General features: G+C 43.2%; 1 protein-coding gene and 1 long non-coding RNA gene across 2 annotated transcripts; both read right to left on the minus strand.

Moving 5' to 3' along the window:
• On the minus strand, window positions 1-3,978 carry LOC139413530 (GTP-binding protein Rheb-like). The gene is made up of 9 exons (XM_071161027.1): window positions 3,579-3,978; window positions 3,038-3,109; window positions 2,754-2,821; window positions 2,455-2,537; window positions 2,254-2,310; window positions 2,093-2,140; window positions 1,768-1,849; window positions 430-1,655; window positions 1-299 (listed from the first exon to the last, which is right to left on the minus strand). Exons 1-8 carry the CDS (start codon window positions 3,628-3,630, stop codon window positions 1,563-1,565), a joined length of 555 nt encoding a protein of 184 aa, XP_071017128.1. The 5' UTR covers window positions 3,631-3,978; the 3' UTR covers window positions 1-299; window positions 430-1,562.
• A 4,393-nt stretch (window positions 3,979-8,371) lies between these two features.
• On the minus strand, window positions 8,372-15,499 carry LOC139414346 (uncharacterized). The gene is made up of 4 exons (XR_011634873.1): window positions 15,369-15,499; window positions 10,873-11,293; window positions 10,423-10,483; window positions 8,372-8,847 (listed from the first exon to the last, which is right to left on the minus strand). It is a non-coding gene; the product is annotated as an uncharacterized lncRNA (long non-coding RNA).
• Between the last annotated feature and the right edge of the window lie 9,958 nt (window positions 15,500-25,457).

Consider the following 25,457-nt stretch of genomic DNA (forward strand, 5'->3'; position numbering starts at 1 on the left):
TTTTAAAGGAGTAAAATATTTATATATACAAAACAGTTTACAGCAATATTTCTGAGTTAACACTAACCAATGTGGGGGTATTGGTGTTCAGGTGCGTGTTGTGCACCTTGTTTTCCCCATTGGGTCAAGTCAACAGAGAAGGGGAAAATAACCCAGAGGATCTTGAGTCAAGTAGGGAAACAGGTGTGTGTGTGTGGGGGGGGGGGGGGGGGGGGGGTAAAGGGGGGGATTGAAGGGTAAGGCACAAGACACAGCATCTCCAGCTTCTCTTAGGCTGAGTTTACACAGACAGCCCAATTCTGATATTTTGACCAATCACATCAGATATTTTTCAGCACAAATCTGATTGGTCAGAGGACCAAGTAGTGAAAAAAAGCTTAGAATTGGGCTGCCTGTGTAAACTCAGCCTTAGACTGCATCATCAATCACCTATCAATCAATCAATCAATCAATCTACTACTTATTCAAAAAGAAGCACTCTATAAAAAAATTCTAAACAACAAATAATCAACACTAGGGGTTGGACCGTCTGGATAAATGTAAGTAATGTCAGTAAAAACCATTGGGCAGCGAATTGAGCTTTTGTGGACACGAAAATCAGGTTATGGTGAGCACTGTGTCCACTGGGAGTCCCCGACTCAACATAAATTCATAAGTGATCATGTGTCATAAGGCGTCCTTGCTTGGCTTGATGGAGCCCTACATCACTTCTGGAATCAAAACCCCAAAATTCTAAACATCATTCAAGGGTGCCTCATCCACTGGATAATTACAGCTTAATTATTAAAGTCAGATGGTAGATCATAGCAGAAAGGAGCGAGGACCAATCTGCCAACCAGAAGAACATAAAACTGTATTCTAGAAAATACAAATTGGCATGTTTCCTAAAATAAATGATTTACAGTTCAAGAGTGAAGTGTAACCTGAAGTTGACTCGCTGAAAGTTTTACAGTGAAAAAATGTTAGCCAAGACCAATGCTAGAGGAAATGTATTTCTGCAATACACATCTTGTGTGAAAGAGAACCCATTCCAAGATACTGTAACCTATACATTAATCAGTTGTGAATTATAGTGACTTTCCAAACAATGACCTGAGAAAAAAAAAGTCAGGCATGTTTTTTAGGCATCAAGGTCAGCCCTTATTATGTACAAGGTGAAGCTAGCCAGTGAGAGTTGGGGACACTAGCCAGTCACCACTCCATCTGTTGATACATGGCTAGCTATTTGATTGCAATTATCAGGGAGCTGTTTTTTGTTGTGAAGTTTAGGCTTGTTGCTCTTACATTACATTTGGTATTTTCATGAGGTTTGGTTTATGCCAACCAAACTTGATAGACTTCAGTAAAACTGACAGTGAAACCCTTGTGTGACACCTGTCAGAGTTATTTTTAGTTAGCCTCGAGTGTGATTGGGTGCCTTTGTGTAAAACACTGTTGAATTATAAAGTGGCCACATTGCGACTGCAGCTCCTTGGTGCTAGGGAAGTCATGATTGGCAGGCTGGTGACGTTGTGTCTCCTGGCTTCATCCAATGAGCTTACTGCTATCCTGGTGAGACCCTCTTACATCACGGCACACTTTTTATCCTCTGAGGGAACGTTCCCATCCGCCCTCTCCATCTCCAGAATGATCCGCTTGAATACCTCTACAGCGGTCTGCAATGCATAGAGTTGAAAGTAGAAAAACAAATCAATAAATAAGTTCATGCTTTTGAAGAGACACATTTGTATGAGTAGCTCTGTCTGCAGAGAAGATATCTTTGTCTACCTCATTTTCCTTGGCAGAAGACTCCATGAATGCTGCTCCCCATGAGTGGGCCAGCTTTTTCCCTTCCTCTGGTTTGATCACCCTGAGGGGAGGAGGGACACATTGAGCATGATGTAATGAAATCACACCTTTTTATAGGTCAGATAGCATTAATGTACCTATATGACCACAAGGTCCAAGACCTTAGATGGAAAACCAAGGTGAAACCATATGCCAGTTTTTAAAATGGGATGGTAGTGGCATGGTTCTATACATAATGTACCAGCCATGCATGTGAGTGGGAGCACCAATGCGCTCCTCCTTCATTCAGCTCAAGTAGGTTTACCTTTCCATGTGGAGATCTTTTTTATTTCCAACAAGAACAGTTGGCACCCTAAAAGAACACACCTACATTTTAAAAAGTGTACTTGGAAAACCAATTTTTTACAATCCAAACAGATCATCAAAAGCAGCATCACTAACCTTTTATAACTTTGGTTAACTTACTGTATTTTCCCAACCATATCTAGCAGCTTGTCATGAAGAACCTGAACAACTTCAAAACTGCAAAAAGTGAAAGACAAAAAGAGACGGGTTACCAGTGTGTATTGATGGACAGACAACTATCTATACACACAGTAGAGTCACAAGATCAGAGGGCCAGGACAAAAAATGAACTGCAAATTAAATGTACCCGTGACTACTCACCTTTTCATGGAGGTTACTGCGTAGACCAAGACATAACCATGGATGTCCATTGAATGAGACTGATGGAAAATAGAGTACTCGTCCTGTAGAGATAAGGCGAGAAATCGGTTAAAGAGAGAAAACACAAGGACGGACAAGTGCTTCTGAAAATAATATTGTCTGTTGTTTTCTTTCATATCCCAACCATTTTACATGTTGCAACGGCACAAATGGTCACTAATCACCAGACATTTATTTTGTGTTATTTCAGAGAGCAACAGAGGTAAAGAAAGAAGATGAGTAATGTAAAGCATACATACCTGACCAGCAGTATCGACCAACTGAAGATTGAAATCTTGACCGTTGACAGACACCATTTTGTTGAAGGCTGGAAAGAGTTGAAGAGAAAGTTGTCAAGTCCAGGCTATGCCACATAAGGTGAGCACATGGTAATTGCTGGATATAGCATGATCATAAAAAGGAGCATATGTTCTGCTTTTCACCCATGCATATTATTTGACCCTCAATGACACCTTAATCGTGGCTGCAATAACTTAGAATAACAAAACTGATCCAACGAAAAAACGAAATAAAAAATACTTACTGTTTTCAATGGTAGGGTCATATGAATCTACAAACTGTCCTTCCACGAACTGTATTGTGAGAGAAGACTTTCCTGTAGAGGTAGAGAAAAAATGCATTGTTGAGGCCGATGAGCAGCAATTTCCAAAATCATAGGAAAACAAAATGACCATTTGTTACCCGACTCTGAGCAACAGTTATACATTGTGATTGGCTGTGTTAGTTATGACTGCAGCGGTTTCACAATGAAAATATCTAGCTAGCTAGGTCTATGAGCTAACGTTTGTTGGCCGCGTTAACACATCGTGGAACTTTGGCATGGTGACTAGAGTAAGCAGAAGGTTATCAACTACAACGTTTATACATTAACACACTACACAATTACAGAGCTGTGACATTATCTTATGTGATTGATTCTGTTTTGGTACTAGAAGCTAGCTAGCCGTTGTTTTTTTTTTTTTTATCATAACTACGCTATTGCTAGCTAACCATCTAGCAGCAACGTTAACTATGAAAACAAAAACAAAGGATGGCTAAGTAACTTAGCTTCTTATTTCACTCACCAACAGATCTGTACCCAATCACAGCAATCTTCCTGTATTTTGGTTGAGGCATTATTTTAAAATAGTAACGTAATATAGAATGTTGTTTTTGTATCTATGGTCGTTTTAATAAACAAAAAAAAACTTTATCACCGCATTCGTATCACGTCACGTGACAACAACAAACTTTTCAAAGCCGCTGGGCTTCGAGTTGCAACTTCAGAACTGAACTGAAGCTGATAGAACACGTATTTCGACTGATCGGTTATCGATATAGTTATGTATAGCGATAATTAGTTTGAAATATCTAAATATTAGTTTTCAGAACTTAAAACAGGAAACCAAAACGGATTATTCACAAGAGTTGCGCTTCCCGAGTAACACTGTCGGAAACTGGTAAAGCACACCGTCGTAAAACTACATACGTCAGAGCTTGTTCTTCGATGAGGTTTAATGGCGGTTGGCATCCAGTAAATGTTGCATTATCGCCACCTACTAGACTGGAGTACAACTCCCTAATACTTAGAATAAATAAACAAATACCCTACCATCTAACAAAACACTCACAAAAAAATATATAAATAACACTACCCTACTCCACTATTTACATCTATTTAGTCCTACCTCAGGCCAACAACTTGAAAGGAAGAGACCCCACCACTTAAGACACCCTGTAACTCTTCTGATGTAAAGTCTCGTACACCCAAATTCGCACAACCTCAATTTTCTGCAACATACATTCCATCCCTGCAGTACAGTTGATAACCATTGCTATAAATGCAAAAAATATAATCTTACTGAAACATATCACTTGTTGGCATTTCCCTCTTTACTGGTACAGATCTACTACTCACACCACTCCTCCCAGGATCCCTCCCCCTTGACTCATCTCCAAATCAAATCAAACTTTATTTATCACATACGCTGAATACAACAAGTGTAGACCTTACCGTGAAGTGCTTACAACAGTGCAGTTCAAGAAGAGTTAAGAAAATATTTACCAAATCATCTAAAGTCAAAAATAATAAAAAGTAACACAATAAAAAACAATAAAGAGGCTATATACAGGGGGAACCGGTACTGAGTCAGTGTGCGGGGGTACAGGTTAGAGGTCATTTGTACATGTAGGTAGGGGTGAAGTGACTATGCATAGACAATAAACAGCGAGTAGCAGCAGTGTACATAACAAATGGGGGGGGTCAATGTAAATAGTCCGGTGGCCATTTGATTAATTGTTCAGCAGTCTTATAGCTTGGGGGTAGAAGCTGTTAAGTACAGCTCCGGTACAGCTTGCCGTGCGGTAGCAGAGAAAACAGTCTATGACTTGGGTGGCTGGAGTCTCTGACAATTTATGGGCTTTCCTCTGACACCGCCTATTATATAGGTCCTCCTGGATGGCAGGAAGCTTGGCCCCAGTCACGCACTACCCTCTGTAGCACTACCCTCCTTTTTGAGGATCTGGGGACCTATGCCAAATCTTTTCAGTCTCCTGAGGGGGGAAAGGTTTTGTCGTGCCCTCTTCACGACTGTCTTGATGTGTCCTCTACTTTCTTCACTGCCTCAGCATATGAGAACTTCTGCCCTGAAACCACAAATGAATTAGTCAAAAGGCAAGGGTCCACTTTTACCAAAAACTTCACTCCTATTGTCTTTATCCTGACCCTCGGTGCAAGCCTCAGGCTTCGAGAACTTCACCACATCTACCACCTCAGATACTTCGCCCTCATTCACTTCCACTTCTCCTCCTATTTCAGCTCACTCTGCTTACACTTTCTACCATTCTTCTTTAACAAACCATCTCCCTAGTTCTGCAATTTTTAACGACTCAAACTTACCCTCTTCCTCCCTTTTTTCCTCCATATTTTAAATGTACGTCTCCTTATGATAATACTGCACTTCTCCTGACATACATCTTGTTCTTGCCTTCGCAAGGGAAGCCATTTAACCGGCTGTCACAATCTCCGTACAATCAGCACGAACCCCTCGGGATGTTGCGCTCAACAGTGCATCCCATTTATAAAGCAGCTGCTTCGTCTTGGTGTTCTTTATAAAAAGCTACCGCAACGCTTTTCCATTTCAAACAAGCGCGCTCTTCCAACCACCATCCACCATCTCGCTTCATGCGCTTGATACCCTCACGTCAGAGCTTGACATGAGGGTGCCCTATTTTGTACAGCAGAGGTCACTCTCACCCTGATTAAGTTATATGCAAACGCGTGTGAGAGAAATACACATTCAAATAGCAAAACACTTTCAGCAGTTTTTATTATTAAATGCTCAATGACCGTACAATATTAACATATACATCCTTTTACAGAAACATACATTTTTTTATTAATAATAATATGTGCCATTTAGCAGACGCTATTACCAAAAACGATTTACATTCACGCGTGCATACATTCTAAGTATGGATGGTCCCCAATACTTGACTTGGACTGAAATAGGCGCCGGTACTCATTTTGGGTGTTGGTACTGTTTATATTTAGGTGCAGGAGCTCCACAATACGTTTGAGCTAATATTCTATAACAGGAACAGGAGCTTAAGCAGGAGAACATTTGAGGTGCCGCTACTCAGCTCCGGTGAGCTTCCGCCCAAGTCAAGCACTGGAATCTAACCCAGTGTCCTGGCGTTGCAAGCGCCAGTAGTACCAATTGAGCTACAGAGCAAGCAAGTAGACAATGGACCTGATCGGACAGCTCAGAGCTTCAGCTACAGAGGACCACACAGAGAACCTTTTATCAGTTTTAAATGGGCCTATGCTTATTTTATGGCCCAGGCCCTATTCAACCATGAATGTGTACAGTGATCCTTGTTATGTGGAAAGTGATCACTCCACAACAAAATCAAAATCTGTTAAATAGCTGCTTAAGAAGTTAAGCAAGTTAGGTTGAGTAGACTTATGCCATCTTTGTGTAGCCCCAGCAGCCCCTTAATTACACAATTGAAGAAGATAGAAACGATTTAAAATGATGACAGACTTATCTTTACCATACCATTTGGTACTAGACACATAACAGATGGTGTGGGAGAAGGGATTTGTATATAAAGACTTGCCTACTTTTGAGGCTCTAAAAACTTCAGGCAAACTTACAGATTGGAGTGAAACAGGGTTGCCAAATCAATATATTTTCTCAGTGGGTATGCTATGCTCAAATCAAAACAAGCAGCAACAGTGTAAGAAACAAACTGAAAAAAAACATGTATTGTTCCAGTAGAGGAGTCCTTACAAAACTCTCTTCAGTTTAGATATTCACAGTTTTAAACAATCTTCATATATTTTTAACCAGAGTTCACTTTTATAGCTAGCTAACAATCATACATCATCGTAAAGAATACAGTTTAACAGGACATACAGATAATTTAACTGTTCTGGCATTGATATGACAACCCATTTGGACATTTGTATGATTCAGGAGAGGTTGAGGAGTGGTTTTACCCCTGTGAGACAACAACATATGAACATTCACTTGAGGTCAACATAAATCTATGGACACAAACTCATAATTGAAAAACGTAATTTACAAAATAAAAGGAACATGGAAAAAATATTGGAGAAAAATCTCCATGCATGTACACAACACGCTGCGCAGAAAAATGAATGTACACTGGCAGACAGATCCACACACGCACACAAACAGTCTTTCTCAAACACACAGATCACAGTTTAACGTGGTCTTAAGTTCCAGACCATTGTTTCCAGTGTTTGTTGCTGTTCTCTTCATGAAAGTCTGTTGTCCAACTTTTCAATCCAACAATAAAATGTCCTTATTAAATAAGGTTTTGATTCAAATATGTAAATGAGAATGATATACTAAAAAGAGTAATATAGTACAATTGGCCATATGCATTGAAGTAGAGTTAATTACTGAGAGTTAATTACTTTAATTACTGTTAACTGATTTACTCTAATTCTTTGACCCCATGCAGACATCTGCTTCTTTCCTAAACATTCCATTAAAGGACAACAGAAAGAAGGGAAATTATGTTCACAAGGTGACACAGCAGAATAAATCTTTTGAATAATACACAAGGTAATGAGTGCAAGAGCGCAATAGGCAAAAAGGGAGAGATGAAAAGACAGCGATATCTAGAGAAGTACACAGAGCTGAAGTTCTTGTGGACATAAGGGCACAAGGTGAGGCCCAGATGCAGACACAGGAGGCAGATGGTTAGAGTCTTTGTAGTTTATTTATAATCCAAAAGGAGTTGGCAAGAGAATGGTTGTGGACAGGCAAAAGGTCAAAACCAGATTCTGAGTCCAAGAGGTAAAGAGTGGCAGACAGGCTTGATGTCAGGGCAGACAGAAGGGTCAGGAAGGCGGGTACAGAGTCCAGAAAAAACAGGCAAGGGTCATTACCTGGGGAGACTAGAAAAAGAGAATAGAAAACAGGAGCACGGGAAATCACGCTGGTTGACTTGAAAACATACAAGACGAACTGGCACAGAGAGACAGGAAACACAGGGATAAATACACTGGGGGAAATAAGTGACACCTGGAGGAGGTTGAGACAATCACAAGAACAGGTGAAACAGATCAGGGCGTGACAGTGGAGTTCTTTCCAGTCAAGGATCAAGATGTTTTGAGATTGGCAGACATTTTAGCAAAAGTCACCATGGATGTCGATGAAAAGTTCATGTATTGGGAAAGACCTCGAGACTAGATGACAACCATCTCTATACTCTATGTACTATACATGTCTATACTTTATATACGATACATGTCTATACTCTATGTACTATACATGTCTATACTCTATATACTATACATGTCTATACTCTATATACTATACACTCTATATACTATACATGTCTATACTCTATATATGATACATGTCTATTCGTGCTCCCTTTCTATTCAGTTTGTTTCCTTCACCATTGTCTTCCTCCCCTTTTTTTCTTTTTTTCAATTTATTTCTCACATACTCCATTATAGACCTGACAGAAGAGGAGACTGGCATTGGTCCCCTTGGTGCAATACCTGTCCTGTACCTATACTCTGAAGTGTAATCATGTCTGAGGTCCAAGTCCAGAGTTTCCTCCTCTTCTCATTTTAGTAGTAACAGGATCACCAGTCATCCATCAGCAAACAGGTCAATCCCCTTCTCTCTTTCAAAGATAATTTACTACAGATACATATTTGGAGACACTGCTCTTTGGCAAGCTCACTTTGGTAAGCCCAGGTCATTAGCTTGTTCAAGTGTCACTGAATCTTTGTGAGTCCATTAGCCAATAGGAGCCTGAGTGGGATGGTGGAGCGGGACACAGTCAATAGCAATATATGCAGCCCTTGGAAGAGAGAGAGGACCATATTAGTGAATCAGCCGATCACAACGTGTGTAAGCTGAAAACTGTTGCCCTGATTAAAGAAGCAATACAACTGGCCTTCTTTAGACTAGTTGAGTATCTGGTGCATCAGCACTTGTGGGTTCGATTACAGGCTCAAAATGGATAGAAACAAAGACCTTTTTTCTGAAACTCGTCAGTCTATTCTTGTTCTGAGAAATAAAGGCTATTCCATGCGAGAAATTGCCAAGAAACTGAAGATCTCGTACAACGCTGTGTACCACTCCCTTCACAGAACTGTCTCTAACCAGAATAGAAAGAGGAGTGGGAGGCCCCAGTGCATAACTGAGCAAGAGGACAATTACATTAGAGTGTCTAGTTTGAGAAACAGATGCCTCACAAGTCATCAACTGGCAGCTTCATCAAATAGTACCCGCAAAACACCAGTCTCAACGTCAACAGTGAAGAGGCGATTCCGGGATGCTGGCCTTCTAGGCAGAGTTGCAAAGAAAAAGCCATATCTCAGACTGGCCAATAAAAATAAAAGATTCAGATGGACAAAAGAACACAGACACTGGACAGAGGAACCTAGAGGCCAGCATCCCGGAGTCGCCTCTTCACTGTTGACATTGAGACTGGTGTCTACCCCAAAGTGCTCACTCCACCCCAACTCAAGGCTATCATGGTTATTGATACCAGACTGTCTCTTCTCCTCCCAGAGGATCTCTGATGGCTAACAATAACATACGCTGACATAATGTAAACGTTATACATTACCCTCTCTCCCTCAGTGACATTGTTAGTTTCTAAGATCTCCACCAATCTCCTCTTATCAATGCCTGCCACATGTAATCACTTCCCTGCACTCAACACATTCCAAGCTTAGTTGCACACATTATATACCTTCCTCCTATAACCCTTAACTTCTGGTGTAGACACTCAACCTTAGCACTCCATCAGTGACATGAATAAGTAACATTTCATATTCTCAGAACCCAACAAAAGTAACCTACCCAACCCTGGTTATGTAATGGGACTAACTAGTAAGTTTCCTGGATAAAGAGGCCTCTTCAAACTCAGCGCAACTCAATGTCTCTTCAAGGTCCTCCAGCAGCCGAGGATGGAAGACATTCAGGGACTCAGACCAGCACACACATACTGTACATACCAACACCACACACACACTGTACATACCAACACCACACACACACACTGTACATACCAACACCACACACATACTGTACATACCAACACCACACACATACTGTACATACCAACACCACACACATACTGTACATACCAACACCACACACATACTGTACATACCAACACCACACACACACTGTACATACCAACACCACACACATACTGTACATACCAACACCACACACACACACTGTACATACCAACACCACACACATACTGTACATACCAAAACCACACACATACTGTACATACCAACACCACACACACACTGTACATACCAACACCACACACATACTGTACATACCAACACCACACACATACTGTACAAACCAACACCACACACTGACATGAGTCTCACACAGACACACTCACCTTTGGTTGGACCAGTAGGCTTCCTGTGATGCTGAACATGTGTGATAATTCCAGAGACATACTGTGGGAGACAGGGTATACATTTATATAATATATAATACACAGGTATCACCGAGAGAAACCTCACATATACACAATGCCAATGGCCTGGGATATTCATGGGTAAAAATGTACTGTACTAGCAACAGCAGCAGGACTCCAAACAAGGAAATGCAGGAGTACAGATAAGGCAGGTAATACTCCCACAGATCTGACAGACAGAACATGTAACACGTTTTAGAGTCATTTAGGAATTACAATTTCATTGCAGATTTTTAGTTAACAACGCCAACAGACAAAATATGTGAAGAGGTGGAAGATGAAAGACAAAAATCACATAAAACAGGTTATGAAAGTCACATAACAGAGGGAGAGAATGAGAGGGGAGTAGGAGAAGAGGGGTTGTTTTACCGTAAAGACTTGGCCATATTATCATCAAGTATGGCTGATGCCACCCACACCATTCCCAGTATCAGCAGGGTCAGGAGGAAGAGGACTACTGCTGTCTCATACAGACAAGCCATCACACCCGGTGTACAGAGAGTATAGAAACATTATACCACATCTTATTTACATTTACTGTACATGATGCCTTATCACTAACCTTGTTCCAGATATGTATGTGCTTTAGCCAACTCATCCCAATCATCATGCCATGGCAACAATACTCAGGGGATTTGGCTAAAGCACATCTTCTAACCAGTCTTCTCTGTCACTGAAGCAGGTACATTTTTGGATCCAGCGAAGCCCTCAGACTCAGTGAAGAAGTAGGCAAAGGGCAGGAGGAAGAAAAAGGAGAGGTTGGAGAAGAGGAAGACTAGATTCCATAGTCCTGCATTGAGAGATGGGGACAGACAGTGTTATAGACAGTGAAAGGCTTTATCTCTCTCTACCACAGGAGGCCGGTGGCACCTTAATTGGGGAGCACAGGCTCGAAGGGAAAGGGGATACCTAGTCAGTTGCACAACTGAATGCATTCAAGTGAAATGTGTCTTCCGTATTTAACTGGTTGGGTGGCTGCGGGTGGCTGCCTTGACGACCTCATCATTGGCACTCGGGGAGCAGTTGTTAACTGTCTTGCTCAAGTGCAGAACAGCAGATTTTTTCCACCTTGCCGGCACTTGGATACAAACCAGTGACCGTTTGGTTACTGGCGAAACGCTCTTAACCGCTAGGCTACCGTCTGCCCCCATAGTAATAGATGGAACGGAATAAATTGAATGGTATCGAGTAGAGGTCGACCGATTATGATTTTTCAAAACCGATACCGATTATTGGACGACCAAAAAATGCTGATACCGATTATGCCGATTTTTATATACACTGTTCAAAAAACACACTTAAACAACACAATGTAACTCCAAGTCAATCACACTTCTGTGAAATCAAACTGTCCACTTAGGAAACAACACTGATTGACAATAAATTTCACATGCTGTTGTGCAAATGGAATAGACAACAGGTGGAAATTATAGGCAATTAGCAAGACACCCCCAATAAAGGAGTGCTTCTGCAGGGGGTGACCACAGACCTCTTCCTATGCTTCCTGGTGGATGTTTTGGTCACTTTTGAATGCTGGCGGTGCTTTCACTCTAGTGGTAGCATGAGATGGCACATCAATGCGAGCTGTGGCAAGAAGGTTTGCTGTGTCTGTCAGCGTAGTGTCCAGAGCATGGATGCGCTACCAGGAGACAGGCCAGTACATCAGGAGACGTGGAGGAGGCCGTAGGAGGGCAACAACCCAGCAGCAGGACCACTACCTCTGCCTTTGTGCAAGGAGGAGCAGGAGGAGCACTGCCAGAGCCCTGCAAAATGACCTCCAGCAGGCCACAAATGTGCATGTGTCTGCTCAAACGGTCAGAAACAGACTCCGTGAGGCTGGTATGAGAGCCCGATGTCCACAGGTGGGGGTTGTGCTTACAGCCCAACACCGTGCAGGACGTTTGCCAGAGAACACCAAGATTGGCAAATTCGCCACTGGCGCCCTGTGCTCTTCACAGATGAAAGCAGGTTCACACTGAGCACATGTGACAGACGTGACAGAGTCTGGAGACGCCATGGAGAACGTTCTGCTGCCTGCAACATCCTCCAGCATGACCGGTTTGGCGGTGGTTCAGTCATGGTGTGGGGTGGCATTTCTTTGGGGGGCTGCACAGCCCTCCATGTGCCCGCCAGAGGTACCGAGGTACATTAGGTACTGAGATGAGATCCTCAGACCCCTTGTGAGACCATATGCTGGTGCGGTTGGCCCTGGGTTCCTCCTAATGCAAGACAATGCTAAACCTCATGTGGCTGGAGTGTGTCAGCAGTTCCTGCAAGAGGAAGGCATTGATGCTATGGACTGGCCCGCCCGTTCCCCAGACCTGAATCCGATTGAACACATCTGGGACATCATGTCTCGCTCCATCCATCAACGCCATGTTGCACCACAGACTGTCCAGGAGTTGGCAGATGCTTTAGTCCAGGTCTGGGAGGAGAACCCTCAGGAGACCATCCGCCACCTCATCAGGAGCATGCCCAGGCATTGTAGGGAGGTCATACAGGCACATGGAGGCCACACACACTACTGAGCCTAATTTTGACTTGTTTTAAGGACTTACATCAAAGTTGGATCAGCCTGTAGTGTGGTTTTCCACTTTAATTTTGAGTGTGACTCCAAATCCAGACCTCCATGGGTTGATAAATTTGATTTCCATTGATAATGTTTGTGTGGTTTTGTTGTCAGCACATTCAACTATGTAAAGAAAAAAGTATTTAATAATAATATTTCATTAATTCAGATCTAGGATGTGTTATTTTACTGTTCCCTTTATTTTTTTGAGCAGTGTATTATTTGTAGTAATGACAATTACAACAATACTGAATGAACAATTGTCACGCCCTGACCATAGAGAGCCTGTTATTCTCTATGTTGGTTAGGTCGGGGTGTGACTAGGGTGGGTCATCTAGGGGAATTGTATATCTATGGTGGCCTGATATGGTTCCCAATCAGAGGCAGCTGTTTATCATTGTCTCTGATCGGGGATCATATTTAGGTAGCCATTTTCCCCATTGTGATTTGTGGGATCTTGACTACGTGTTTGTTTAGCTACCTGTTAGCAACCCAGAACGTCATGGTTTGTTTGTGCTTGTTTGATGAGTTTTGATTTATTAAAATATGTGGAACTCTACACGCTGCACCTTGGTCCAATCATTATGACGATCGTGACAACAATGAACACTTATTTTAACTTAATATAATACATAACTAACTATTATGTCTCAAATAAATAATGAAACATGTTCAATTTGGTATAAATAATCCAAATACACAGTGTTGGAGAATAAAGTAAAAGTGCAATATGTGCCATGTAAAAAAGCTAACGTTTAAGTTCCTTGCTCAGAACATGAGAACATATGAAAGCTGGTGGGTTCAATATTCCCAGTTCTTCAATATTCCCAGTTAAGAAGTTTTAGGTTGTAGATATTATTAAAGGAATTATGACACGTCGACTATTTCTCTCTATACCATTTGTATTTCATATACCTTTGACTATTGGATGTTCTTATAGGCACTTTAGTACTGCCAGCCTAATCTCGGGAGTTGATAGGCTTGAAGTCATAAACAGCGCTGTGAATCAAGCATTGCTAAGAGCTTCTGGCAAACGCAGTAAAGTGCTGTTTGAATGAATGTGTACGAGCCTGCTGCTGCCTACCACCGCTCAGTCAGACTGCTCTATCAAATCATAGACTTAATTATAATATAATAAACACAGAAATATGAGCATTTGGACATTAATATGGACAAATCCAGAAACTATCATTTCAAAAACAAAACGTTTATTCTTTTAGTGAAATACGGAACCGTTCCATATTTTATCGAACAGGTGGCAACCCTAAGTCTAAATATTGCTGATACATTGCACAACTTTCAATGTCATGTCATAATTATGTAAAATTCTGGCAAATTAGTTCACAGTTTACCCTGACTCTGCTTGCAAGAGAAGTGACACAATTTCCCTAGTTCATATTGCTTGCTAACATGAATTTATGTGAACAAATTATGCAGGTAAAAAAAATATACTTCTGTGTGTTGATTTTAAGAAAGGCATTGATGTTTATGGTTAGGTACATTTGTGCAAAGATTGTGCTTTTTTCGGCAATGCGCTTTTGTTAAATCATCACCCGTTTCGTGAAGTTGAAGTAGGCTGTGATTCGATGATAAATTAACAGGCACCGCATTGATTATATGCAATGCAGGATAAACTAGTAATATCATCAACCATGTGTAGTTAACTAGTGATTATGTGAAGATTGATTGTTTATTATAAGATAAGTTTAATGCTAGCTAGCAACTTATCTTTGCTCCTTGCTGCACTCAGTAACACTGCCATGCAGTTTCCTCGTGGATTGCAATGTAATCGGACATAATCAGCGTCCAAAAAGGACGCACACCGATTGTTATGAAAACTTAAAATCGGCCCTAATTCATCAAACGCATAGTTTTCATATATTTGTTATCATTCCATTCACTCCATTCCAGCAAATATTGGAAGCCTCCTGTTCTGTCTACATGCTATTGTCTTCTGATTCAACTTCACTAACAGTCCGTTTTAGAGGTTGAGGGTCTGAGGAGCTCATATCATATCTGTCTTATCATCATCACTTGTAACCTGGGGTGGACTGTCATTTTTCTCTGAACAAATTCAATAGGAATAAAAATAAAATATGTCAAGCATGCACACTGAGAAGATCTTTCAACAGCACCGGACTTCAAACCACGTACAAAATGTCAGCATACATTTTTATTTTTTTAAACCTTTTATTTATACAGGTTTTTTCTCATTGAGATAACTGGGTCTGACAACGTGTGTGTCAGCGTAACTATCTGTGTGAGTATGTTCATGTAGGGTCTTGTGTGTGTTTACCGTGTATAAGAGATCTGTTAAGCCACTGCATGTAGTAGTTGTGTGGGAAGGAGAGCAGGACCTCGTTGGAGAAGATGGAGAGATGTGGGAGTAGAACAGCGCCCACAGAGACAGAGAGAGTGAAAGTACAGAGCCACAGCCTAGAGAAAGACAGAGAGAGAAAGATATTTTACAAAAAGAAGCTGCATTCCCATATGACACATAGAAATATCAAATATGTAGGTACAGTATATTGGTTTTCTGACATTCTGCGGCAGATATAGATATGATCGGCGGTAATAACACCTCTATTGTTCAAAGTTACTTACGCAATTTTGTTGACTATTGCATCTTCGCTGTCATCTACAGTGCCTTACGAAAGTATTCGGCCCCCTTGAACTTTGCGACCTTTTGCCACATTTCAGGCTTGAAACATAAAGATATAAAACTATATTTTTTTGTGAAGAATCAACAACAAGTGGGACACAATCATGAAGTGGAACGACATTTATTGGATATTTCAAACTTTTTTAACAAATCAAAAACTGAAAAATTGGGCGTGCAAAATTATTCAGCCCCCTTAAGTTAATACTTTGTAGCGCCACCTTTTGCTGCGATTACAGCTGTAAGTCGCTTGGGGTATGTCTCTATCAGTTTTGCACATCGAGAGACTGACATTTTTTCCCATTCCTCCTTGCAAAACAGCTAGAGCTCAGTGAGGTTGGATGGAGAGCATTTGTGAACAGCAGTTTTCAGTTCTTTCCACAGATTCTCAATTGGATTCAGGTCTGGACTTTGACTTGGCCATTCTAACACCTGGATATGTTTATTTTTGAACCATTCCATTGTAGATTTTGCTTTATGATTTGGATCATTGTCTTGTTGGAAGACAAATCTCCGTCCCAGTCTCAGGTCTTTTGCAGACTCCATCAGGTTTTCTTCCAGAATGGTCCTGTATTTGGCTCCATCCATCTTCCCATCAAGTTTAACCATCTTCCCTGTCCCTGCTGAAGAAAAGCAGGCCCAAACCATGATGCTGCCACCACCATGTTTGACATTGGGGATAGGGTGTGTTCAGGGTGATGAGCTGTGTTGCTTTTACGCCAAACATAACGTCTTGCATTGTTGCCAAAAAGTTCAATTTTGGTTTCATCTGACCAGAGCACCTTCTTCCACATGTTTGGTGTGTCTCCCAGGTGGCTTGTGGCAAACTTTAAACAACACTTTTTATGGATATCTTTAAGAAATGGCTTTCTTCTTGCCACTCTTCCATAAAGGCCAGATTTGTGCAATATACGACTGATTGTTGTCCTATGGACAGAGTCTCCCACCTCAGCTGTAGATCTCTGCAGTTCATCCAGAGTGATCATGGGCCTCTTGGCTGCATCTCTGATCAGTCTTCTCCTTGTATGAGCTGAAAGTTTAGAGGGACGGCCAGGTCTTGGTAGATTTGCAGTGGTCTTCCATTTCAATATTATCGCTTGCACAGTGCTCCTTGGGATGTTTAAAGCTTGGGAAATCTATTTGTATCCAAATCCGGCTTTAAACTTCTTCACAACAGTATCTCGGACCTGCCTGGTGTGTTCCTTGTTCTTCATGATGCTCTCTGCGCTTTTAACGGACCTCTGAGACTATCACAGTGCAGGTGCATTTATACGGAGACTTGATTACACACAGGTGGATTGTATTTATCATCATTAGTCATTTAGGTCAACATTGGATCATTCAGAGATCCTCACTGAACTTCTGGAGTTGCACTGAAAGTAAAGGGGCTGAATAATTTTGCACGCCCAATTTTTCAGTTTTTGATTTGTTAAAAAAGTTTGAAATATCCAATAAATGTCGTTCCACTTCATGATTGTGTCCCACTTGTTGTTGATTCTTCACAAAAAAATACAGTTTTATATCTTTATGTTTGAAGCCTGAAATGTGGCAAAAGGTCGCAAAGTTCAAGGGGGCCGAATACTTTCGCAAGGCACTGTATATACCTGCTGGAGCACGTGCTATGGGTGGGTGTTGCTATGGTGACCAGTGAGCTGAGATAAGAAGGGGCTTTACCTAGCAAAGACTTATAGATGACCTGGAGCCAGTGGGTTTGGCGACGAATATGTAGTGTATCATTGCTACAGTTGTAAAGTGTATATATTCTTATTGTAATTTGTATTTTTTTTATTTGTTATTATTGTCTCATTCATTCCCTTTTTTGACCTGCACTGTTGGAGCTCGGAGCATAAGAATTTAATCTAATCTATTTGACTGTGGGTGTCTATACAGTGCATTCGGAAAGTATTCCCTTTTTCCACATTTTGTTACGTTCTTATTCTAAAATAGATTTTTTTTAATGTTTCATCAATCTACACACAATACCCCATAATGTTATGTTAAAAAAATATATAGAAATAAATCAAATCAAATCAAATCAAATTTTATTTGTCACATACACATGGTTAGCAGATGTTAATGCGAGTGTAGCGAAATGCTTGTGCTTCTAGTTCCGACAATGCAGTAATAACAAGTAATCTAACTAACAATTCCAAAACTACTGTCTTGTACACAGTGTAAGGGGATAAAGAATATGTACATAAGGATATATGAATGAGTGATGGTACAGAGCAGCATAGGCAAGATACAGTAGATGGTATCGGGTACAGTATGTACAAATGAGATGAGTATGTAAACAAAGTGGCATAGTATAGTATAAAGTGGCTAGTGATACATGTATTACATAAGGATACCGTCGATGATATAGAGTACAGTATATACGTATGCATATGAGATGAATAATGTAGGGTAAGTAACATTTATATAAGGTAGCATTGTTTAAAGTGGCTAGTGATATATTTACATCATTTCCCATCAATTCCCATTATTAAAGTGGCTGGAGTTGAGTCAGTGTCAGTGTGTTGGCAGCAGCCACTCAGTGTTAGTGGTGGCTGTTTAACAGTCTGATGGCCTTGAGATAGAAGCTGTTTTTCAGTCTCTCGGTCCCAGCTTTGATGCACCTGTACTGACCTCGCCTTCTGGATGATAGCGGGGTGAACAGGCAGTGGCTCGGGTGGTTGATGTCCTTGATGATCTTTATGGCCTTCCTGTGACATCGGGTGGTGTAGGTGTCCTGGAGGGCAGGTAGTTTGCCCCCGGTGATGCGTTGTGCAGACCTCACTACCCTCTGGAGAGCCTTACGGTTGAGGGCGGTGCAGTTGCCATACCAGGCGGTGATACAGCCCGCCAGGATGCTCTCGATTGTGCATCTGTAGAAGTTTGTGAGTGCTTTTGGTGACAAGCCGAATTTCTTCAGCCTCCTGAGGTTGAAGAGGCGCTGCTGCGCCTTCTTCACGATGCTGTCTGTGTGAGTGGACCAATTCAGTTTGTCTGTGATGTGTATGCCGAGGAACTTAAAACTTGCTACCCTCTCCACTACTGTTCCATCGATGTGGATAGGGGGGTGTTCCCTCTGCTGTTTCCTGAAGTCCACAATCATCTCCTTAGTTTTGTTGACGTTGAGTGTGAGGTTGTTTTCCTGACACCACACTCCGAGGGCCCTCACCTCCTCCCTGTAGGCCGTCTCATCGTTGTTGGTAATCAAGCCTACCACTGTTGTGTCGTCCGCAAACTTGATGATTGAGTTGGAGGCGTGCGTGGCCACGCAGTCGTGGGTGAACAGGGAGTACAGGAGAGGGCTCAGAACGCAACCTTGTGGGGCCCCAGTGTTGAGGATCAGCGGGGAGGAGATGTTGTTGCCTACCCTCACCACCTGGGGGCGGCCCGTCAGGAAGTCCAGTAGCCAGTTGCACAGGGCGGGGTCGAGACCCAGGGTCTCGAGCTTGATGACGAGCTTGGAGGGTACTATGGTGTTGAATGCCGAGCTGTAGTCGATGAACAGCATTCTCACATAGGTATTCCTCTTGTCCAGATGGGTTAGGGCAGTGTGCAGTGTGGTTGAGATTGCATCGTCTGTGGACCTATTTGGGCGGTAAGCAAATTGGAGTGGGTCTAGGGTGTCAGGTAGGGTGGAGGTGATATGGTCCTTGACTAGTCTCTCAAAGCACTTCATGATGACGGATGTGAGTGCTACGGGGCGGTAGTCATTTAGCTCAGTTACCTTAGCTTTCTTGGGAACAGGAACAATGGTGGCCCTCTTGAAGCATGTGGGAACAGCAGACTGGTATAGGGATTAATTGAATATGTCCGTAAACACACCGGCCAGCTGGTCTGCGCATGCTCTGAGGGCGCGGCTGGGGATGCCATCTGGGCCTGCAGCCTTGCGAGGGTTAACACGTTTAAATGTCTTACTCACCTCGGCTGCAGTGAAGGAGAGACCGCATGTTTTCGTTGCAGGCCGTGTCAGTGGCACTGTATTGTCCTCAAAGCGGGCAAAAAAGTTATTTAGTCTGCCTGGGAGCAAGACATCCTGGTCCGTGACTGGGCTGGGTTTCTTCCTGTAGTCCGTGATTGACTGTAGACCCTGCCACATGCCTCTTGTGTCTGAGCCGTTGAATTGAGATTCTACTTTGTCTCTGTACTGGCGCTTAGCTTGTTTGATAGCCTTGCGGAGGGAATAGCTGCACTGTTTGTATTCGGTCATGTTACCAGACACCTTGCCCTGATTAAAGGCAGTGGTTCGCGCTTTCAGTTTCACACGAATGCTGCCATCAATCCACGGTTTCTGGTTAGGGAATGTTTTAATCGTTGCTATGGGAACGACATCTTCAACGCACGTTCTAATGAACTCGCACACCGAATCAGCGTATTCGTCAATGTTGTTATCTGACGCAATACGAAACATCTCCCAGTCCACGTGATGGAAGCAGTCTTGGAGTGTGGAGTCAGCTTGGTCGGACCAGCGTTGGACAGACCTCAGCGTGGGAGCCTCTTGTTTTAGTTTCTGTCTGTAGGCAGGGATCAACAAAATGGAGTCGTGGTCAGCTTTTCCGAAAGGGGGGCGGGGCAGGGCCTTATATGCGTCGCGGAAGTTAGAGTAACAATGGTCCAAGGTCTTTCCTCCCCTGGTTGCGCAATCGATATGCTGATAAAATTTGGGGAGTCTTGTTTTCAGATTAGCCTTGTTAAAATCCCCAGCTACAATGAATGCAGCCTCCGGATAAATTGTTTCCAGTTTGCAGAGAGTTAAATAAAGTTCGTTCAGAGCCATCGATGTGTCTGCTTGGGGGGGGATATATACGGCTGTGATTATAATCGAAGAGAATTCTCTTGGTAGATAATGCGGTCTACATTTGATTGTGAGGAATTCTAAATCAGGTGAACAGAAGGATTTGAGTTCCTGTATGTTTCTTTCATCGCACCATGTCACGTTAGTCATAAGGCATACGCCCCCGCCCCTCTTTTTACCAGAAAGATGTTTTTTCCTGTCTGCGCGATGCGTGGAGAAACCTGTTGGCTGCACCGCTTCGGATAGCGTCTCTCCAGTAAGCCACGTTTCCGTGAAGCAAAGAACGTTACAGTCTCTGATGTCCCTCTGGAATGCTACCCTTGCTCGGATTTCATCAACCTTGTTGTCAAGAGACTGGACATTGGCAAGAAGAATGCTAGGGAGTGGTGCGCGCTGTGCCCGTCTCCGGAGTCTGACCAGAAGACCGCCTCGTTTCCCTCTCTTTCGGAGTCGTTTTTTTGGGTCGCTGCATAGGATCCACTCCGTTGTCCTGTTTGTAAGGCAGAACACAGGATCCGCGTCGCGAAAAACATATTCTTGGTCGTACTGGTGGTGAGTTGATGCTGATCTTATATTCAGTAGTTCTTCTCGACTGTATGTAATGAAACCTAAGATGACCTGGGGTACTAATGTAAGAAATAACACGTAAAAAAACAAAAAACTGCATAGTTTCCTAGGAACGCGAAGCGAGGCGGCCATCTCTGTCGGCGCCGGAAGTAGGTCGTAGCTTATTTACCTAAGTATTCAGCAGCATACCACCCATCATACCACTGCTGGCTTGCTTCTGAAGCTAAGCAGGGTTGGTCCTGGTCAGTTCCTGGATGGGAGACCAGATGTTGCTGGAAGTGGTGTTGGAGGGCCAGTGGGAAGCACTCTTTCCTCTGGTCTAAAAACATACCCCAGGGCAGTGATTGGGGACACTGCTCTGTGTAGGGTGCTGTCTTTCGGATGGGAAGTTAAACGGGTGTCCTGACTCTCTGAGGTCATTAAAGATCCCATGGCACTTATTGTGCTTTTTTCCATCTACGTAACATTGCAAAAATCAGAAACTTTCTGTCCAAAAATGATGCAGAAAAATTAATCCATGCTTTTGTCACTTCTAGGTTAGACTACTGCAATGCTCTACTTTCCGGCTACCCGGATAAAGCACTAAATAAACTTCAGTTAGTGCTAAATACGGCTGCTAGAATCCTGACTAGAACCCAAAAAATTTATCATATTACTCCAGTGCTAGCCTCTCTACACTGGCTTCCTGTCAGAGCAAGGGCTGATTTCAAGGTTTTACTGCTAACCTACAAAGCATTACATGGGCTTGCTCCTACCTATCTATCTGATTTGGTCCTGCCGTACATACCTACACGTACGCTACGGTCACAAGACGCAGGCCTCCTAATTGTCCCTAGAATTTCTAAGCAAACAGCTGGAGGCAGGGCTTTCTCCTATAGAGCTCCATTTTTATGGAACGGTCTGCCTACCCATGTCAGAGACGCAAACTCGGTCTCAACCTTTAAGTCTTTATTGAAGACTAATTTCTTTAGTGGGTCATATGATTGAGTGTAGTCTGGCCCAGGAGTGGGAAGGTGAACGGAAAGGCTCTGGAGCAACAAACCGCCCTTGCTGTCTCTGCCTGGCCGGTTCCCCTCTTTCCACTGGGATTCTCTGCATCTAGCCCTATTACAGGGGCTGAGTCACTGGCTTACTGGGGCTCTCTCATGCCGTCCCTGGAAGGGGTGCGTCACCTGAGTGGGTTGATTCACTGATGTGGTCGTCCTGTCTGGGTTGGTGCCCCCCCTTGGGTTGTGCTATGGCGGAGATCTTTGTGGGCTATACTCAGGCTTGTCTCAGGATGGTAAGTTGGTGGTTGAAGATATCCCTCTAGTGGTGTGGGAGCTGTGCTTTGGCAAAGTGGGTGGGGTTATATCCTTCCTGTTTGGCCCTGTCCGGGGGTGTCCTCGGATGGGGCCACAGTGTCTCCTGACCCCTCCTGTCTCAGCCTCCAGTATTTATGCTGCAGTAGTTTATGTGTCGGGGGCTAGGGTCAGTTTGTTATATCTGGAGTACTTCTCCTGTCCTATTCGGTGTCCTGTGTGAATCTAAGTGTGCGTTCTCTAATTCTCTCCTTCTCTCTTTCTTTCTCTCTCTCTGAGGACCTGAGCCCTAGGACCATGCCCCAGGACTACCTGACATGATGACTCCTTGCTGTCCCCAGTCCACCTGGCCGTGCTGCTGCTCCAGTTTCAACTGTTCTGCCTTATTATTATTCGACCATGCTGGTCATTTATGAACATTTGAACATCAAATCAAAATAAAATTTTATTTGTCACATACACATGGTTAGCAGATGTTAATGCGAGTGTAGCAAAATGCTTGTGCTTCTAGTTCCGACAATGCAGTAATAATCAACAAGTAATCTAGCTAACAATTCCAAAACTACTACCTTATAGACACAAGTGTAAGGGGATAAAGAATATGTACATAAAGATATATGAATGAGTGATGGTACAGAGCGGCATAGGCAAGATACAGTAGATGGTATTGAGTGCAGTATATACATATGAGATGAGTATGTAAACAAAGTGGCATAGTTTAAAGTGGCTAGTGATACATGTATTACATAAAGATGCAGTAGATGATATAGAGTACAGTATATACATATACATATAAGATGAATAATGTAGGGTATGTAAACATTATATTAGGTAGCATTGTTTAAAGTGGCTAGTGATATATTTTACATCATCTCCCATCAATTCCCATTATTAAAGTGGCTGGAGTTGAGTCAGTGTGTTGGCAGCAGCCACTCAATGTTAGTGGTGGCTGTTTAACAGTCTGATGGCCTTGAGATAGAAGCTGTTTTTCAGTCTCTCGGTCCCAGCTTTGATGCACCTGTACTGACCTCGCCTTCTGGATGATAGCGGGGTGAACAGGCAGTGGTTTGGGTGGTTGTTATCCTTGATCATCTTTATGGCCTTCCTGTAACATCGGGTGGTGTAGGTGTCCTGGAGGGCAGGTAGTTTGCCCCCGGTGATGCGTTGTGCAGACCTCACTACCCTCTGGAGAGCCTTACGGTTGTGGGCGGAGCAGTTGCCGTACCAGGCGGTGATACAGCCCGACAGGATGCTCTCGATTGTGCATCTGTAGAAGTTTGTGAGTGCTTTTGGTGACAAGCCAAATTTCTTCAGCCTCCTGAGGTTGAAGAGGCGCTGCTGCGCCTTCTTCACGATGCTGTCTGTGTGGGTGGACCAATTCAGTTTGTCTGTGATGTGTACGCCGAGGAACTTAAAACTTACTACCCTCTCCACCACTGTTCCATCGATGTGAATAGGGGGGTGTTCCCTCTGCTGTTTCCTGAAGTCCACAATCATCTCCTTAGTTTTGTTGACGTTGAGTGTGAGGTTATTTTCCTGACACCACACTCCGAGGGCCCTCACCTCCTCCCTGTAGGCCGTCTCGTCGTTGTTGGTAATCAAGCCTACCACTGTTGTGTCGTCCGCAAACTTGATGATTGAGTTGGAGGCGTGCGTGGCCACGCAGTCGTGGGTGAACAGGGAGTACAGGAGAGGGCTCAGAACGCACCCTTGTGGGGCCCCAGTGTTGAGGATCAGCGGGGAGGAGATGTTGTTGCCTACCCTCACCACCTGGGGGCGGCCCGTCAGGAAGTCCAGTACCCAGTTGCACAGGGCGGGGTCGAGACCCAGGGTCTCGAGCTTGATGACGAGCTTGGAGGGTACTATGGTGTTGAATGCCTAGCTGTAGTCGATGAACAGCATTCTCACATAGGTATTCCTCTTGTCCAGATGGGTTAGGGCAGTGTGCAGTGTGGTTGAGATTGCATCGTCTGTGGACCTATTTGGGCGGTAAGCAAATTGGAGTGGGTCTAGGGTGTCAGGTAGGGTGGAGGTGATATGGTCCTTGACTAGTCTCTCAAAGCACTTCATGATGACGGAAGTGAGTGCTACGGGGCGGTAGTCGTTTAGCTCAGTTACCTTAGCTTTCTTGGGAACAGGAACAATGGTGGCCCTCTTGAAGCATGTGGGAACAACAGACTGGGATAGGGATTGATTGAACATCTTGGCCATGTTCTGTTATAATCTCCACCCGGCACAGCCAGAAGAGGACTGCCCACCCCACATAGCCTGGTTCCTCTCTAGGTTTCTTCCTAGGTTTGGGCCTTTCGAGGGAGGTTTTCCTAGCCACCGTGCTTCTACACCTGCATTGCTTGCTGTTTGGGGTTTTAGGCTGGGTTTCTGTACAGCACTTTGAGATATCAGCTGATGTACGAAGGGCTATATAAATTAATTTGATTTGATTTGATGATTGTAGGGGTGTTAACCCTGGTGTCCTGGCTAAATTCCCAATCTGGCCCTCAAACCGTCACGGTCACCTAAAAATCCCCAGTTTACAATTGGCTCATTCATCCCCCTCCTCTCCCCTGTAACTATTCCCCAGGTCGTTGCTGCAAATGAGAATGTGTTCTCAGTCAACTTACCTGGTAAAATAACGGATAAAAAATAAAAATAAAATTCAGACCCTTTACTATGAGACTCGAAATTGAGCTCAGGTGCATCCTGTTTCCATTGATCATCCTTGAAATGTTTCTACAACTTGATTGTATCACATTTTAGGGAAGACCCAGATGCAGACAGTGTCGAAGTAACAAAAGTTTATTACTAGAACAGGGACAGGCAAAACGACAGGTCAAGGGCAGGCAGAGGTCAATAATCCAAATCAGAGTCAAAAGGTACAGAACGGCAGGCAGGGTCAGGGCAGGCAGAATAGTCAAAACCGGGAAAACTAGTAAACAGGAACTCTAGAAAAAGACAGGAGCAAGGGGAAACCCGCTTTTAGGCTTGACGGACAAAACGAACTGGCAACAGACAAACTGAGAACACAGGTATAAATACACTGGGGATAATGGGGAAGATGGGCGACACCTGGAG

This window comes from Oncorhynchus clarkii, chromosome 7 (genome assembly GCF_045791955.1).
Source record: "Oncorhynchus clarkii lewisi isolate Uvic-CL-2024 chromosome 7, UVic_Ocla_1.0, whole genome shotgun sequence".
Classification (NCBI taxonomy): domain Eukaryota; kingdom Metazoa; phylum Chordata; class Actinopteri; order Salmoniformes; family Salmonidae; genus Oncorhynchus; species Oncorhynchus clarkii.